At 37.6% G+C, this 18,633-nt stretch overlaps 1 protein-coding gene across 1 annotated transcript in view; it reads right to left on the bottom strand.

Moving 5' to 3' along the window:
* POLR2B (RNA polymerase II subunit B) overlaps positions 1-18,633 on the bottom strand; it is a 45,483-nt gene that overhangs the window by 11,510 nt on the left and 15,340 nt on the right. The window contains exons 8-16 of the mRNA XM_061192339.1: positions 16,988-17,184; positions 16,705-16,824; positions 15,730-15,916; positions 12,405-12,548; positions 12,008-12,147; positions 11,797-11,908; positions 8,191-8,345; positions 7,109-7,307; positions 6,627-6,795 (exon numbers count right to left, since the gene is read on the bottom strand). Of these exons, the coding sequence (XP_061048322.1) occupies positions 6,627-6,795; positions 7,109-7,307; positions 8,191-8,345; positions 11,797-11,908; positions 12,008-12,147; positions 12,405-12,548; positions 15,730-15,916; positions 16,705-16,824; positions 16,988-17,184 (1,423 nt within the window). The remainder of the gene's footprint in view (positions 1-6,626; positions 6,796-7,108; positions 7,308-8,190; positions 8,346-11,796; positions 11,909-12,007; positions 12,148-12,404; positions 12,549-15,729; positions 15,917-16,704; positions 16,825-16,987; positions 17,185-18,633) is intronic.

Here is an 18,633-nt window from a genome sequence, read left to right as displayed (position 1 = left end):
TGATTGTTGAATGTGAGTGGGGTTTCTTTTTTTTTAAGATTTATTTATTATTTTTTTATTTTATTTTATTTTTGGCTGCATCAGGTCTTAGTTGCAGCATGCGGGATCTTCCATTAAGGCACACGGGCTTCTCTAGTTGTGGCGTGCAGGTTTTCTCTTCTCTAGTTGTGGTGCACAGGCTCCAGGGCGCGTGGGCTCTGTAGTTGTGGCGCACGGGCTCCAGAACGCGTGGGCTCTGTAGTTTTGCAGCACGTGGGCTCTAGTTGAGGCGTGCGAGCTCAGTAGACATGGCACGCAGGCTTAGTTGCCCCGCGGCATGTGGGATCTTAGTTCCCTGACCAGGGATCGACCCCGAGTCCCCTGCACTGTAGGGTGGTTTCTTTACCACTGGACCACCAGGGAAGTCCGAGTGGGGTTTCAATGAACATAATTCATATATACGTGAATCATCAGATTTTCCAAAAATTGAAACACACTCAACTCTAAAGCTACAGTAACATAATATCTTGATCTAAGTATTTCAAATGTGGAGTAAAAACTATGACTACAGAATACAAAGGAACCAAAATCTGGATGACTGAATGTTTTGGTTATCTAAGTTCTGAATAAACTGTTTATATTTGCTTCCTTAAAGCTAAATTCAACTTTCAAAACACAACCCACCCTTCAAGAGGAGACACACCATTCATTTACACTTTTATGTGTACAGCAGGGATGCAAAAGTTTTCATAAGTGGAGTGCGGGTAAGGGGTGGCAGCACTGCTGGTCTGGGTCTGGGTCACTAAAGACACACTCCTCCAAGTCTCTGATTCTCAGTAATTCCCAACCCAAGGTAGGAATGGATTTGTAGAAAGAGATACACACAAAAAGCAGGCCCTCTTCCCTAACTACCACATTTGCTCCTCCTTAACAACTACATTTCTATGGCCCGCTGTGCCATAGAAAGCTTTCCACTAGCTGTTTTAAATGCACTGACCATAACATTTTAAAAAATAAATTCACACTAAAGCTTAGATTTCAAGCTTTTCTTGAAAAATCAGATCTGGCATCACTGGGTCTGCACGTACACATCACAACCACAGCTGATGCTGAATAGGGCTAACCCCAGCAAAAAGGCAAACCTCTCTTCAACTCCACCTACTCACCAATCTTGCCTAAGCCTGTAGGAATCTGAGACTGCAAGCTCTGTTGAACAGATAACATGAAACACTTTGTGCTAAATATAACCTTGAATGCTCTCTAACGAAGGATCATAGTAACAAGAGGGCATCTGTTGTTCTGGGCACCCTGATGGGTTTGTGTATCTGTATTTGGAGCAGGAAAAACTAAAATGCTCTGCTGGGAGAGGAAGGGGAGTAAGAAATCCTCCAAGGGAAAGGCAGTGTCAAGGAAGCTGAGTCCTTCCTGGGAAGGACCAGAGATAAAGCACCCAATAGCAGGGAGCCAAGAAGAGTTTTCAGAGATCAGAAAAGTCAAATAGTCTCTCCTCAGGTGTGCAATGAAAACTCCTGAAATCTAAATGATTTCCTCTAAGGAATCTTTAGTAATATCCACACTAGTCACCACTCTTTTGTGTGGATTGTCTGAGAAAACCAGAAGAATTTTAATTTTCACACAGTCAAGCTGCATAGCGCAGAAAAAGTACATAAAGATGCAGGATCCTGACGGCAGGGCGGGATCTGAAAAGAGTCGGGAATTTGCAGAAATCCCAGGGTCTTGGGAGATGTGATATGATCCTACTACTAGGGAGCCAGGAGCAGGACATATGTGACATCTGTGATACATGGAATGGGCAAGACTTCCCTAGCATGTCCTCATGTTTCTGTGCAGTGCTATCTATGCCCTCCCTCTTCTCCAGGTGACAGCCTATAGGTGCTCAACCGTCTTGGCCCTTGTGGGGCTTTCCTCCTCTCATGTGACAATCCCTGGATCGCCCACACTTGCTATATCAACTACAGCCCAGGAGGCAACCCCCTCCATCCTACAACCTTTATCCAAGGTATCTGGGCAAGTCTGAAAGATCAGCTAAATTTAGCTAAAAACAGTAAACTTCTGAATTATATGTCTAATATTTTCTTCTTAGCTTAAAAGCCCCAAATCAAGAAACAATGTAGTGAAGAGGAAACAGCACAAGAAAGTGAAATGGAGGGAAGGCGTACATCTGGTCTAAAAGGGAAAAAAAAGGACCAGAGTTTACATTCTGGATTTGCAAATTAAGTTGTATAACTTTGGGCAAATAACCTTTCTGATCCTGTCGCCACGTCTGTAAAACAGAGATGATACAACCACCACTATCACTAATCAGCTAACATTTATTTCTCCCTTATTAACTGCTAGGCACTAAGCCATGAGTTTTAAGTGGATTTAACCATTTAATCATCACAAAAGCTTTATGAGGCAGGTACTATTATTATTCTCATTTTGTAGGTGAAAAAACATCACAAAGCTTTTATCATGCTTAGAAATAATGTGTAAAGTGCCCTGGGTGGTGGTTCACACAAACTGCTCAATAAATATTAGTAACTTCAAAAAAGTATCTGTGATCTCAAAGACTATAAACATGTGAAATCTAGGATTACAACCCACCTGTCAGCCAGGCTCAAACCCTTTCAGCCATTCTGTCCCCACCTACTTCAAACCTCAGCTCAGCAGTAAGGAGGCTCTAAGTAACTTTTTTTTTTTTTTTAATTTATTTTATTTATTTATTTATCTATGGCTGAGTTGGGTCTTCGTTTCTGTGCGAGGGCTTTCTCCAGTTGCGGCGAGTGGGGGCCACTCTTCATCGCGGTGCGCGGGCCTCTCACTATCGCGGCCTCTATTGTTGCGGAGCACAGGCTCCAGACGCGCAGGCTCAGTAATTGTGGCTCACGGGCCCAGTTGCTCCGCGGCATGTGGGATCTTCCCAGACCAGGGCTCGAACCCGTGTCCCCTGCATTGGCAGGCAGATTCTCAACCACTGCGCCACCAGGGAAGCCCCTAAGTATCTTGACCCACTTTAAGTCAAGGTGAACTTTTGTCACAAGGATCTTTGCTCCCAGAAGATGTCAACCAAAGAAACAGTACTCTATAGAAATAGGAATGATACTAATCCAAAGACATTCCTTAAGATAACCCTATTAGCCCCTTCCCCTTAGGGCTCAGAATTTGGCCAATGCAGCTGGCAGGTTAGGCAGGGCCAGAGCTAATAATTCAGCCACGATGGTCAGGAGATTGGTTACATCAATAGATTGAGCAAATAACTAAATATACTGAGGACAATGGGAGCCAGGTTTCTCACTGTCAGAGAATGGAATTCTAAAATAAACACTATGGTGTTGTACTGGGATGGGAGCTATGGTATTGATATGAACTCATGGTTCTTTAGTATATAGAGATATAAAAATAGATAAAGGTGGGGACGGGTATATGCATACATGTATTTTCCTAGTTCCAACAGCCGAGAGGACCTAGAAATGATGACATTATAATAGCAAGGCGCACACCTAGCACCCAGATTTTGGTTTCTACACACTATTCTTTTATCCTAAAAGGAGAAATGGCCAAGTCCAAGTTTAGGGGAAGAAAAGCACAAGATGAGGCAAAATGTAAGGAAGTGCTTGAAGAACAATGAGGACCTATCAGGAGTCATCTTGAAGATACTCCCATTGGAAAATCTGGGACAACTTCAGCATCAAACAGGGAGGAATGATAAAATTAGAAAATCACCATTTGGCAATAATCACCTGCTAAACTAATGACTGAAAGTGTGACAAGGAATAGCTATTCACATCATCTCAAAGTATCTTCTCACAAAGACTTATTACTTACCTAATAAGTACAAAATAATTATAATTAATAAAAAGTGGAGAAACCTAACAAACACCATCTTAATTACATGATAAAAGTTAAAATCACTAATAATGGGACAGAGACAGCATGTGCTTCCTGATATCATGCCCTAAGAATACAGCACTGCTTCTATGCTAGTACTGCCAAAAAATTCATAACCTGAATATAAATCTTGGGGAAACAACAGTCAAACCCAAATTGAGAGACAATGTACAAAGTAACTTGACTGGACTCCTCAAAAATGTGGAGGTCATAGAGACAAGGAAAAACTAAAGAACTGTTCCAGATTAAAGAGACTAAAGAGACATGCACTATCCTGGATTAGATCCTAGACCCATAACAGACATTATGAGGACAACTGGCAAAATTTGAATTGGGGACTGCTGACTAGATGGGTATCAATGTTAACCCCCTGATGTTGATGGTTGTACTGTGGAGAATGTCTTTTTTAGGAAACATACACTGAAGAATTAAAGAGTGATGTGGGACTTCCCTGGTGGTGCAGTGGTTAAGAATCTGCCTGCCAGTGCAGGGGACACGGGTTCAAGCCCTGGTCCGGGAAGATACCACATGCCACGGAGCAGCTAAGCCCGTGCGCCACAATTACTGAGCCTGCGCTCTAGAGCCCGCGTGCCACAACTACTGAGCCCATGTGCCACAACTACTGAAGCCTGCATGCCTAGAGCCCGTGCTCCGCAACAAGGGAAGCCACCGCAATGAGAAGCCCGCGCACCAAAACTAGAGAAAACCCGCGCACAGTAACGAAGACCCAACGCAGCCAAAAATAAATAAATAAATAAATTAATTAATTAAAGAGTGATGTGGCTTCAGATCTGTAACTTAACTTTTAAATGGTTCAAGAAGAAAGAGAAAGGGAAAGAATAAGGCAAATGTGGTAAAATGTGCACTAGGAAATCTGGATGAATAGTATATAGGAGTTCTTTGTAACAGTCTTACAACTTTTTTGTAAGCTTGAGATTATCTCAAAATAAAGTTTTTTAAAATATAGATAGATAACAATATTAAGGCATGAAGCAATAACAGAACTGAAAGGCTTGTAGTCCCTACCAGCCATGCCCTCACCACTTCGTATCAGTGCCAAAGGAACATTCTATTTCAAATCAATCCTTCACCTGTTTCTTTTCTTCTCTAGCCATAAAGAAATTATTATCTAAATGTTGAAGAAAACACAGCGCTGCAAGTATTGCCCAAAGATACCAGCACATTGTAGACAACGTAACCAATTTTGTTTTTCTAGACAATAGTAACCCCTTGTGGAAGACTTTGAAAATAAATCATTCTAACCTGTGAGAATTTGCTATCAAAATGTTAGATCCCCTATTATAGTAAATAATTTAAAGCCACTATTTACAAGGCAAACTTTACTAAATAATGTTATCCACGGTCAAAGCCAAAATTCCGCTAATAATACGGTAAGACAACAACTCTGCCAAAGAACTATGCTGTCTCCTTTATATTCAACACTAATACCCTTCAGACTTCTCTGCACCATTTTACCCGTTGTCCAGTCTCATTGAGAATCTCTTCCTGCAACTTCCTGATTCTTCTCCTTATCAGCTACATCTCAAATCTCCTCTCTGGATTTCTTTGCCTGGTGCCTGAAGTTCTGACGGTCTCTGGCTTTATTCTCACTCTGAATTTTCCCTCAGCAATTTCACAGTGATCTATAATTATCATTAATATATCAAAAACTTCACAGCTCTTGATTTGACCTTCTTTCTAACCACATTTGCAACTCACTGTTGGAGGATCATTCCTGAGATGTTTTGGCAGCAAGTCAAAATCAGCATGTTGAAAACTGAACTTATTATCTTACGTCTAAAACCTCTTCTTTCAATCTAAAAAAAGTGGATATATGTATAACCGACTCACTTTGCTGTACAGCAGAAACTAACACAACATTGTAAACCAACTATACTCCAATAAAAATTGATTTAAAAAAATAAATAAATAAGACCTCTTCTTTCTTCTAACATGCTCCCAATATTAATAGTTATCTCTCTCTTGATCACCCAAGCCAGGAACACCAACAATATTTCCAATCCCTTTCTCCCCTCTCTTCATCATTCTACATCCAATAAGTAATCAAGTGTTAATCTTAACAAGTGTATTCCAACAGGTGTCTCACGCCCTTACACTTTTTCATTTCTTAATAAGGACCGTACCGTTTCTCACTTGGACCACTGCAAGAACCTCTAAGTTACCTCCCTACTTAATACCGTATCTGACTCTAATCTATCCTTCACGTGACTGCCAGAATTATACTGTAAAATAAATTTGTAACTGTATTACTTCCTTGTTCAAAAAGGCTGGATAGTTCTTCATTCTCCAAATAAAATTCAACCTGCTGTCTCCACACTATGAGACCAAGTATCACTCCCATGCATTTCCACTCAGGCCATACTAAACTGACATAAATACTGACAGTTGCCTTCATGCACCCAGGACCTTGTTCAAACCATCTCTCAAATTCAAATACCCTTTCATCAACTTTACTCTAGTCCAAAATGCTACCTCCCCCATGAAATTGGCTCTAGACTCCAACAGGAATCAATCATTTCTTTCACTCTGTGCTTCCAAAGGAATCTATACCTCCATCATAACACTTTACACATATCTACCTTTTTATTGAATTGTGCTCATGTTTTCCCACCACATTATAAATTCTAAGAGAATAGAGACTGTGTCATATGCATTTTAATAACCCTCCAAAGAACCCACAAAAGTGTCTTAAGCATGGCAGGATCTTAAAAAATGTAGAACAAAACTGAACATACCTGCTGGCAGCTCTCTAAATCGTAGGTATTCCATTGACCGTGTAGTCACAAGTGGTTTTTGAGGATAGTAGAGAACATGGGCCAATGTATCCATACGAACATGAAAGTTGGTAATATAAACCCCCATAGCCTGCTTACCCATAGCAGACTGGTATGTGTTTCTAGGGGACTAAAGGTAGAAATGAAAAGTGGAATCGGTGAAAATTTAATTACTTCTAAATAAACAGACTTTACAGGGTACTTCATAAATCAGAAATATGGTTGGTAAAGTTCCTATTCTTTCTGAAAGATAAGTGACAACCATTTGGAATAATCAATTATGGCTCTTAAGAGTCAAACACAAGAATAAGCATATTAAGTGCTGCAGTTCATCGTCTTTACACTAAAAGGCTTTTCTTTCAGAAAAAACTACAGACTAATCTCTAATTTTTATTCTGCTTCCCCCAATTCCTCACAAAGCATAGTCAAAAACTGCTACCAACCTGGTTATGATCAGGAAAAGGAATAATAGATGCACAGACACCAAGAATCATTGACGGATGAATCTCACAGTGCGTATATGTGGAACAATAAGCTACTTCTTTCTCCTGTAAATCATCTGGGGTCATTGCGAGCATCACTGTTTCTTCTTCTAGAGTATCAATATATTCTACTACCCCACTGGCCACAAGATCCTGCCAACTAAAAAAGAATTCATTTAATTTCCTTACTTCCTGAACTATTTTAATTAACTAGGCTTCCTACTTAATAAGGAGTATTCCTATATCTGTATGCATTCACATAGAAAGAGTCCCAAAATAAGTATATTATTGTTAACAGTGAAAGAAACAAGTTACTGAACAATACACATAAAGTATGGCTCTGTAACTACTGTTAGTTTGTTTTGCTCTGCTCTGATCTAAAGAACCTACTTGTGGGGCTAGGGTGAGTATATAAAAACAAAAAATAAGGTCTGGAAGAACAAATACCCCAACTGGTAACAGTATTTACTTTTGAAAAGGAGAGTGTGAATTGGGGGCTTTTATATATTTTTATTACACCTATTTTTTGAATTTTTAACAATAAAAATATATACATTCATATATCACTAATAATAAATTGTAAAAGATTCTTTTTATTAAATTTATTATTATATTGTTCATATTATGTTATACATTATTTATATCACATCGGTTATTTCTTTTTCTTTTTTTTGGCCGCACCACACAGCATGCAGGATCCTAACTCCCCAACCAGGGATGGAACCCATGCCCCATGCAGTGAAAGCACAGAGGTTATTTCTTATTTGTAGTAGAGGTAGTCTTTACCATGTCACAAAGACTTTTACGCTTAAATAAAACCCTAAAAGTCTCTTACTTGATAAGAGAAATTAAGAAAAAGCAAATGTGACTGCTAATGAGTACAGAGTTTCTTTCCGGGTCAATGAAAATATTCTGGAATTAGATAGTGGTAATGGTTGCACAATCTTGACTATACTAAAAACCACCGAACTACATAGTTTAAAATGCTTAATTTTAGGGCATGTGAATTATATCTAACTTTTTTTCTAACTGCATGTTCTTACCTGTAATTGTTATATTCTCTCTCTTTCAATTGATCAATGTGTCTCTTCTTCAAAAGTAGCTTTTGTTTTTCCACAATCAGAAGTGGTCTACAAATACGGCCTGCATCCGTATAGATCCGAATCTCCCTCTCTCGAATATCTCTGATCATAGAAACCTATACATAAAAAGACAAAACAGTCTCATGAACTTTTATTTTCTCTGTATCATTAAGGCTTAGCTAAAAATACAATAGGATTAATAAATTATCAAATAAAATTAATAGATCTTAGTTTATCATTGTTCAATATACTAAAAACCTAGGTATAATTTAAAATTTTATATAGGATAAATATCTAACCTTGGTAATTATAAAGCTGAACAACATCTGGTAATAATGTCATGCAAAATAAATTAAAATGAAGAAAATAAATGTTTGATATCACAAATACTAGTATATTTCTTATTTTCTTGTTTTCCCTTTTTGGTAATTACATGTACTTCACGTGTGTAACCTTTCAATATCCAGCCCTATATCACTCTGCCTTGATCAAGGCTTTCCCAGTAATAAGCCTGACTTCTCACAATCACCTATAAGACAAATGGTTTACAGTCTAGCTCTCTAATACAGCAGTCACTAGCCACATGTCACTACTGAGCACTTGAAATGTGGCCATTCTGAAAGGAGATATGCTGTAAGTATAAACTACTCACTGGATTTCAAAGATAGTACAAAAAAGTAAAATAAAATTTATCATTAATAATTTTCCATTGATTATATGTTGAAATTGTAATATTTTTGATGTAGCAGGTCAAATAAAATATATTTAAATTATTTTCATCTATTTCTTTTTTTGGGGGGGCCACGCCGCATGGCTCACGGGATCTTAGTTCCCCGACGAGGAATTGAACCTGCATTCTCGGCAGTGAAAGCGCAGAGTCCTAACCACTGGACCGCCAGGGAATTCCCTTTTTTTTACTTTTTTAACATGACTACTAGAAAAACATAAATTGCATATGTAACTTGCATTATATTTCTACTGGATAGTGCTAGAAAATATATTCCTGGAAAACATCAAAAATATTTTGGGAAAACTTACAATAAAGAACATAATATTAAAAGCACTACAGTATCTGAAGTACCAATATAAAAAGAAATAAGTCAAGAAGTAAACAAATAAGAATCTTCAGTAAATTATCTAGATCTAACATATAATCTTAAAAGTCAACTAAGAAATGAATTGCCAATGAGTTGGGAAATGGAAAAACAGATTGGTATTTCTACACAAAAGTACTTTTAAAAAGTGAAATCACATCTGGATACTTTTATTAAAGAAAAGAATGGGTGGGGAATTCCTTGGTGGTCCAGTGGTTAGGACTCCGCGCTTTCAGTGCCGGGGCCCAGGTTCGATCCCTGGTGGGGGAACTAAAACCACGCAAGCAACTCGATGCGGCCAAAAAAAAGAAAGAAAGAAAGAAAAGATTGGGTTTATTTAAGAACGGAAAGGTTTGGACTACTCAGTTTTAAAATGATAGTAAATCATAAAAGCTTGATCAAAAACACCAAGTTCTCCCAAAGTAAAGAGTCAAAAGCCAAGAAAAAGATAAGTCCCACATTCCTAGCCCACTTCCTGTCCTTAGAAAACAATCTGAGATGAAACACTGTGTTTATGAGCAAAAACACCATGAGTGGCATTCTCAAATGCTTACCTTGAATCCTTAAGAGAATTCCTAATAGAATATAGAATATTACAATACAGTTAATAGAATATAGCTCTTGTCTTAACAGGAAGACATAAACAGAGCTGCGTCTCCTTAAAGGCCAAACAGTATCTTGTGTTCCAAAGGAAATAGGTGTTCTTGAGAGGACTATTGACAGGAAAGCCTAACAGGTCCAACACAAGGCTAAAATTAGAAATGGGTAAAATGAGGACCTCTGATTATCAGAAAATATGAAGGAAAAGAAAAAGTACTAGACTCCTGAAAAATATACACAATTTTCCCACTAAGAAGCTCCCAACAACACTCTCCAATAGGAGATTAAAGAGCCTAGTCCAAGGACACAGGGTCCGTTTATAGTTTCAACACTCACTCACTCAGTGTCAGACACTACATGTCAGGCACCATGCTCAGAACTGAAAATACAAAGTCATATTAAGACATGTTCCCTGCCTCTGAGAAGTTAATAGTTTAGTAAGTGAGGTAGGCAAATAAATCAACAGTTACTATCTGGCATAAGCATTCTGTCAGAAGTTATTTAAGGAAAATATGCCACATATAGTCACAGAGATAGATGTAAATCAGGGGCTCAGTGAAGAGCCTGCAGGCCAAATCTGCCGTCACCTGCCATCTATTTTTTTTAAATAAAGTTTTACTGATTTATGTATTGTCTATGGCTACTTTTTACTATAACAGCAGCGCTGAATACACAACAGACACTGTAAGGTAAACCAAGACTAAAATATTTAATATCTGGTCCTTTAAAGAAAATGTTTGCCAACCTCTGATCTAAATCAAACGGGGGGGTCAGGTGAAATATCCTGAAGGAGACGAAAGTTAACACTAGAGTTTTGCAGAATTGGTGAGATTTACCTAAAAAAAAGTAACAAGCACCCTTCTCCCTATTACCCATTTTTGAGGAGGCATGGGTGACAAGGAGCACAAGCATTCCAGGTTGAGGGAAAGGGCCCATGGAAAGGTAAAGAGGCCTAAAACAGCAGGAAGAATTTAATTTTATCCTAGAGAAGACAGAAAACCTAAAGGTAGCTCTCAGCAGAAACACATGGCACTAACAAAGTTCTCAATCACAAAAAACACAACCAATTTTGGTTCTTAAGCTTTCTCTTAGCCTTGCCCGCCACACTCAAGTGAAGCAGGCTGTTCCTGACTTCTTCAAGCCATGAATACGCCTGGGTCAAAATCCAGGGTTTGCCTGCTAGAGGAAGGCCTGGAGCAGCCAAACCTCGATTCTCTGCTTTGCTACATAGACAGGAGGTCAGCTTAAGTGTGTTACAGCTTCTCTCCAAACGCACTTTCACCGAGACAGACCCAAAGGTGTAGATTTGGGGAAATCAAAAGCCTGAGCCCAGCCCTCAATACAGTACACTAAAAGCAAAAGCTCTATTTTGGTGAGGAATAAAGCTCATACAGTATTTTGATGACTAAAAAAAAAATTAAAAAAATCCATCCTAATCCCAGAGCACTTCAACATCCACCTAAACATAAAGGAATCTAATAGAGGTGTATCACATTTCATGAATGAATCTCTGGATTCCAACAAAGGAGAAATCAGAGATATTCACTCGCTTTTTAAAAGCACTGTAGTCAGCTTTACAAAAAGATTCTCAAAAGAAGTTTTTACTTCAAAATGTAATTTGAATTCCAAAATATAATTTAATAACAAATTACATGTCAAAATTTTAGATGCATATATCTAAGGCATTAAAGCAAACAATACCTTATAATTAAATCTAGCTCAAAACATCATCTAGACTTTTGAAAATGTACTTTACAATTCAAAGGAGACCAGTTCAAGAAAGATACCAACGCAAAGATAACTTTCACTAGTCTTTATGCCTCGTTTGGAAATCCCAGAGATCATGTCCTCTTAATTAATTAAAGACTCTTACTTCAGACACAATGATGTCCATCTGACGCCTCAATTTCCGTAGAGTGTTCATAAGTTGTTCAGGATCTTTATGTATTCCAACCCAGCAGCCATTAACAAAAATCTTGGTTGCACTAAAATGCAAAACCAAAAGCATTCTGCAGTTAGTAACCCTCTAATAAGCTATAACCAAAGATTAGCAAGTTTTTTTTTTTAATTGTATTTATACACACTCAGCAATAGCTGCAGGAGAAATTTCTTCTAAATTTTCCATACTCCATTCTTCTAAAAATTCCAGAATTGGAGAAGGTTGAGATCCAACTGAAATATAAGCCATCAGAGCTAAATTCTTCACAAGTCCTACAGCATGGCCCTTGGAATAAATAAAGTACATATTACTCATTATGATTTAACATGCCTATCCAAATTCTTTTCCACAAACATTTTCCTCCAATTTGATTTCAGAATGTACTCTTACTTCCTAAGAACAAAATTATAATATCTTAGTTCTAAACTATACTACATAATTAAATAAAATTATAAGTAACAAAAAATTACTTATAAAAGTAATTATACCCTACATGATTACTGTTGGACTTTCTGTCTTGAACATAAATTCTAATGCATTACCTCTGGAGTCTCAGCAGGACACACCATTCCCCACAACGTATTATGCAACTGTCTTGGTTTTGCTAGCTTGCCATCTCTACCAATGGGAGAATTTAAACGACGCAGGTGAGAAAGAGTAGATGCAAAAGTCAGGCGGTTTAATACCTAGAAAACAATAGCAAATCTTTAAAGTTTGGGCATTTCTGTTACTCACACTATCATGTTTTTGGCAAATACTAGAATGAAGCAAAGTCATATTTTTACATATAATCCACTCAGTGTCCAACTGTCCCCATCCCTCCTTTCTCCATCCTGCCCTGGATAATCTTATTCACCGCTGTAACTTAACTGACCCTTACAGCAGGGATGGCAAATATGACATATAGTTCTAACATACCACATAAATGTTTTGTTTACGGTCTATCTCCAACCACTAGGATGTTAGTTCCACAAGGGGGGGAATTTTTATTTATTTGTTTCGTTCTCTGTTGTATCCCTGTACCTAGAACAGTACTTGGCATACATTAGGCACTCAGTAAGTCTTATACGCTACCAACTCACATTCCTTTGACCATAGCAGACATCACTAATCCATCCCAGAACTTTTCCGAGGCTGAGGCCTCTGAATCCAACACAGAGATTCAATACTTACAGAACACTAAGCAAGGTAATACTTGTAAGTAAGGTAATATTTAGAGGGATATAAAGCAAGCAACACAAGCTCAATGTACCTAATAACAAAATCACCACATTCCCCAGCCCTACAACAACCCATCCTCCTTCTTCTTCCTAAGTCTCCTATCATTGTTAATGGCATCACCCTTCCCTTTATCTCCCAATCTAGAAATCTCAAGATATTTTTGTCTCTGACTTCCTCCTTTCACATATAATAAACAATAAACATATCCTGTCAACTCTATTTTAAAACTTTCTCAAAAAACCATTCCCAATGTCACAGCAATAAACCAGCCCCCTACCTCTTACCTATACTATTGCCATCAGCTCATAAGTTCCTGTAATGTCCTCTCCAATCTACTCTCCTCAGTTACCAGAATTATTAAAACACAGATATAGATAAGTTCACATCACTCACTGAATTAAAAAATATTAAACAGTTCCCCGCCAACTAGAGCAGCATGACACTGAAGTTCTTCTCAATGAAGCCCCAGATGACCTTCCCCTACCAGTAGTCTCCAGAACTCCTGTACTCCATCCACATTGCCAAACACCCTCTCACCTCCACAACTCTGACCACGCTACCGCCACAGAATGGAATGCACTTCCCCATTCTGCTCTGCCTGGTGAAATGTTACCAGTTCCATAGAAGACATATGACCCACCTCCAGGAAGAACTGTTCTCTTCTCTCTACTCTGTGGAGTTTTCCATCATTCAACTAATCAATCACAAAGTCTTACAAAACTCACTTCCTAAATATTTCTCAAATTTGACTCCACTCTCCACCTCTACGAAACTGCTCTAGTGCAGGCCCTAATTATTTCTCACTAAGGCTGTTGCAACAATCTTTCTGCCACCAACTCTGACCTTTTCAAATCTTTCTCCACACTGCCAATTACTGTGAAGCTACCTGAAAAGCAAAAATGAACGTCACTCCCCTCTATGAGGTGTTCCAGCTCTCCACTCCAACCCCATCTTCCTAACTCTCCCGCTTTGATTTGAAAACCCAAGAATGCTCTAGCTCCTTCTACATACACATGCTCTTTCCTCCCTGTCCCTTTGTTCAGGATATTAAGTTTTCTCCAGTTTTCGTGTAAGCTACTGGTTCTACCCTCCTCCAAGACTTGGGCTATTTCCCAACTACCCTTCAAGATTCAGCTCAAGTGTCACCTCCTAAAGAAAACAATTCTTTTCACCCTTTCAGCCAGTGCTAAATGCCTTTCTCCAGCATTCCTACAGAGCAGGTGTGCACAGCTCTCATTTAATACTCACTGTATCATGTTGTAATATCTGTTTACATCTATGAGTATAGACTGTGAACTACTGAAGATCAAGGATCATGTTTTATTCATTTTTGTATCTCCAATGTGTGACAGAGTGCCTGGCACATCTTAAGTCCCAGTACACACACTGAACTGAATTGGCAGGATGGCATTTATCATAATTCAGCTCAAGGCAGAATGAGCTGTACATGGACGAATGTTTCCTCTAATAGATGGTAAGCTTGAGGGCTGGAAGAGCATCTCATTTAACCCTGTGAACCCAGCATCACAAACACCAAGTAGACTCAACATATCCTTACTAAACTAAAAGGAACTAGAAATTTAACTGGGCTATAAGCATCCTTCCAGAATTTCTTAAGGCATCTAGGTTTCTAGGAATCAGGAGCTTAAAGTTGGTGTCTGAATGCCAAATTAATCAGGTGATGCTGGTATAGGCTAGTTTAAAAAAAAAAAGAGGGGGAGATCCCCTCCATAAAGCTAGACGTATACACTATAAATTTTCAATCTTATATGAAAATACAAAAAATAAATAAAAATACCTAGTGAGACATTTTTGTAAAAGGTTTCCCCCATTACTCCTCCTGAGAGTAGCTATTGCAATCACTGTACATAACAACAGGCCAACATAAAGAAATCACTGTTAGAAGTATTACATTTTGCAAAAAAGGAAGCAGATGCCCATTTATTCTCTGGGTATCAGCTTCTAATACAGAGCTTTTAAGACAGAAAAACTGGGACTTTCCTGGTGGCGCAGTGGTTGGGAGTCCACCTGCCAATGCAGGGGACACGGGTTCAGTCCCTGGTCTGGGAGGATCCCACATGCCACAGAGCAACTAAGCCCATGCACCACGACTATTGAGCCTGTGCTCTAGAGCTTGTGAGCCACAACTACTGAGCCTGCGTGCCACAACTACTGAAGCCCATGCACCAAGAGCCTGTGCTCCGCAACAAGAGAAGCCACCGCAACGAGAAGCCCACGCACCGCACGAAGAGTAGCCCCCGCTCACAGCAACTAAAGAGAAAAGCCCGCGCACAGCAACGAAGACCCAACGTAGCCAAAAATAAATTAATCAATTAATTAAAAAAGAATATTTAAGGTATTAAAAAAAAGACAGAAAAATTTCACAAACATGGACTGTCTCACCTCCCAAGAAGCTACGCGAATTCATTAAATATCTTGATGCAAGTCAAAACTTAAATCTCTCTTAGTAATGCTAACAGCTAATTTAAGAAAAATTTCACTTTCATAATTCAAAAGCCCCCAAATACTTTTATATCTGACCAAGAAAACAAAAAAGGCAAAACAATTTACATTCAGTGAATGAAAGATTCTATTAGTGTCATAACATTTTCTTATCAAACCTGTAGTCACAGTTAACATCCTTACCTGAGATACTCCAGCTCTGGCTTGATGAGCTTTCTTTTGGTCACCCCAGTTCCCAGTGGCTAAAGAATATTTTAGGCCATCAGATATAATCCTTGTTTTAATTGCCAACTCCAAGTTAAAATCCTTTCCTCGATCAATGAACTTCTGGGCATAGATCCGTACTTCTTTAAGCAAATTCTTAAACATTCTGCCCAATAAGATGTTTTAAACATGTAAAGGTCTACAATATGCATCCTTAACAAGGACAATATTGCCCACAAGGGGGCGAAAAGTGGTTGAGGTAGAGGGAGGGAAGTGTTATTACTTTTTATATAAAAAGCACAGACGTACATACGGTACATAAACATATACAAGCAAAGCAATTAGAGAAAAATAGTCAAAAGAGGCCCCTTAGTGGGGCGATAACAAAACGAGGTTGAAAAACACTAATATACAACATAATAAATAACAGAACACATACAAAACATTGCTAATATTATTTCTGTATTAAATTGCCTACATTATTTTTACAAATAAGTTTTTCTAATTATAGAAGTATTATATGTTCATTATAGAAAATATGGAAAATATAAAAACATATCAAGAATAAGATAAAAATCACATATAACCCCAATACTGACACAACCACTGCTAATATCTTGATAGACTTCCTTCCAGCTTTTGTGTTTTTATAAACTGCAAAGCAGAACTAATAAAAATTCCAGTATCAGCACTTAGAAAATCAAGGCAATAATTCAGCTTTCTCAAATGCTTTGTAAAGGTAGAGAAAACGTAAACAAGTTATAAACTTCCTCACAATCTTGAAATTCTCAAATATGAAGTATCAATAGAACTAAACTGGGCAAGTGGCAAAGAATGTAGCTAACTTCATGTGTACCCAATATGGATGCCAAGATAGTTTAGCATCTCAAGTGCAATAACCAATTTAAAGTGAAATCTCTCTACTTTTAACAATATCATTCTGTAATTCCTTACCCTCTAAATAAGAACGCAAGTAGTGGTCCAGCAAGGTCCAATCTTTTGTTTCCATAGTGATCTCTGTCATCTAATTCTCTTCTACCCAAAGCTGCTAGCAGCAACCTATGAACCATGTACCTTTAAAAAAAGAAAAGAAAGAAGTAAAAAAGAAAGCACATGGTTTGGGATTTTTTTTAAACTTATACATTAAAAACATCAATTTTGACATTTTTAGCTTTAAGAAAAATTTTATCTCCACCACAGCTTGGCAAAGAACTTAAAACAATGAAATTTGACATACCCCAAGAAATAAGCTTTCTTGGTCTCACAAAAATCACTGACGCCAACATGAGGGAGCATTTCTTTCTGTAATACTTCCTTTGCGTATTTAATTCTTTTCTCTTTGGTGACACCAGGCTTTGCCCCTCTTGAACCAATGAAATTTAGTGCGACATTCTGTTCTTGGATGACAAAAGCTTCATCGAGAGAAGGTTTAACCTAACAGTTAATTTAAATAAAAATTATTTTCAAATTCATATCTTTACTTTAAAATAAGGTAACTGTCACTTAATTTATGTTAAATATCCCTATGAACCTAACTGAATATGCAAATATTTTTAGAAATTCAAGGAATCACAAAATCTTAGAACTTGAAGACACCTTAGAGATCTAGGGACCTCTGAAAAAAATCCACTCATCAGCACAGACAATTATACTTTCCAGAAAAATACAAATAATTCCATTATAACAGAGCACAGTGAGTCTTGGGGATGTTTTGTTTGTTTTTTACATTTTCATGAACAGTAGCTTTAAAAAGTTCCTTTCAAATATCTAAAATCAATTTAGAGAAGTTTAACACTCAAATTAAAATTTACTAAGTCTCAAATGAATAAATGTGTCATACTGTTTTCAGCCTTGGTTTAAAAGGTTATCTTTTCTTTTAAGTATCTAAATACTTATTATCTTTAAGTTTTTTTTTTTTTAAAAGCATATGACTATTGCCAAAAACTTAAAGTAAAAATCTAACCAGAATCCATTTTTGTCATGTAACCATATCAATAAATACTCTAATAACTAAAATATACTCCACTTTCTTTGTGACCGATGTTTAGCCTGTATTTTACCTTATTTCTCTGTAGTCTTAAAGACTCTGGATGATTCAGGACAATTTTAAGAATATCAACTACTCCTTAGCCAAGGATCATCAATGGAAAAGATTGATAAGGAAATGCATATTTATCTAGACTCAACAATCCTTCCCACAAAAATAATAACTTTACAGTGGCGGAACCTAACAGATGGCACTGTGAAATTAACATTACCAATAATGGGACAAAATAAAATCATGTGACTCCTGATGTGATGCCCTGGAAAGCACACAATATGATCTCTGTATTTGTCCTGCCAGAAAATGCATAAATTGAATCTAATCATGAGGAAATATCAGAAAAACCCAAATTGAAGGATATTCTACAAAATAAATGGCCTATCCTCTCCAAAAACTTCAGTGTTATGAAACACTAAGGAAAAAGACAAGGGAAGATTAAAAGAGACTAAAGAGACATAAAAACAACATGCAATACATTATCCTGGATTGGATTTTGAACCAGGAAAAAAAAGAAATGCCATTAGGACATGATCAGGACCACTGACATAAACCTAAATAAGATCTCCAAGTTAACAGTATGTACTGCACTGAAGTACCAATTTTAAAACTTGTAGTACTATGATTATGTGAGTAGATATTCTGATTCTTAGGAAATACACACTGAAGTATTTAGGAGTAAAAGGGCATGATGCCTAAAACTTACTCTCAAATGATCCAGAAATAAACAATGTGTATATATAGATAAAGAGAATCCTAAAGCAAATGCGGCAAAGGTAACAACTGCTGAAAATAGGTGTAGAGTATACAGGAGTTACTTGCAACTTTTCTATAAGTTTGAA

Source organism: Eubalaena glacialis, chromosome 5 (assembly GCF_028564815.1).
Source record: "Eubalaena glacialis isolate mEubGla1 chromosome 5, mEubGla1.1.hap2.+ XY, whole genome shotgun sequence".
NCBI classification, from domain to species: domain Eukaryota; kingdom Metazoa; phylum Chordata; class Mammalia; order Artiodactyla; family Balaenidae; genus Eubalaena; species Eubalaena glacialis.
The sequence above is the reverse complement of the archived record's forward strand: the minus strand, read 5'-3'. Positions and strand labels throughout refer to the sequence as shown.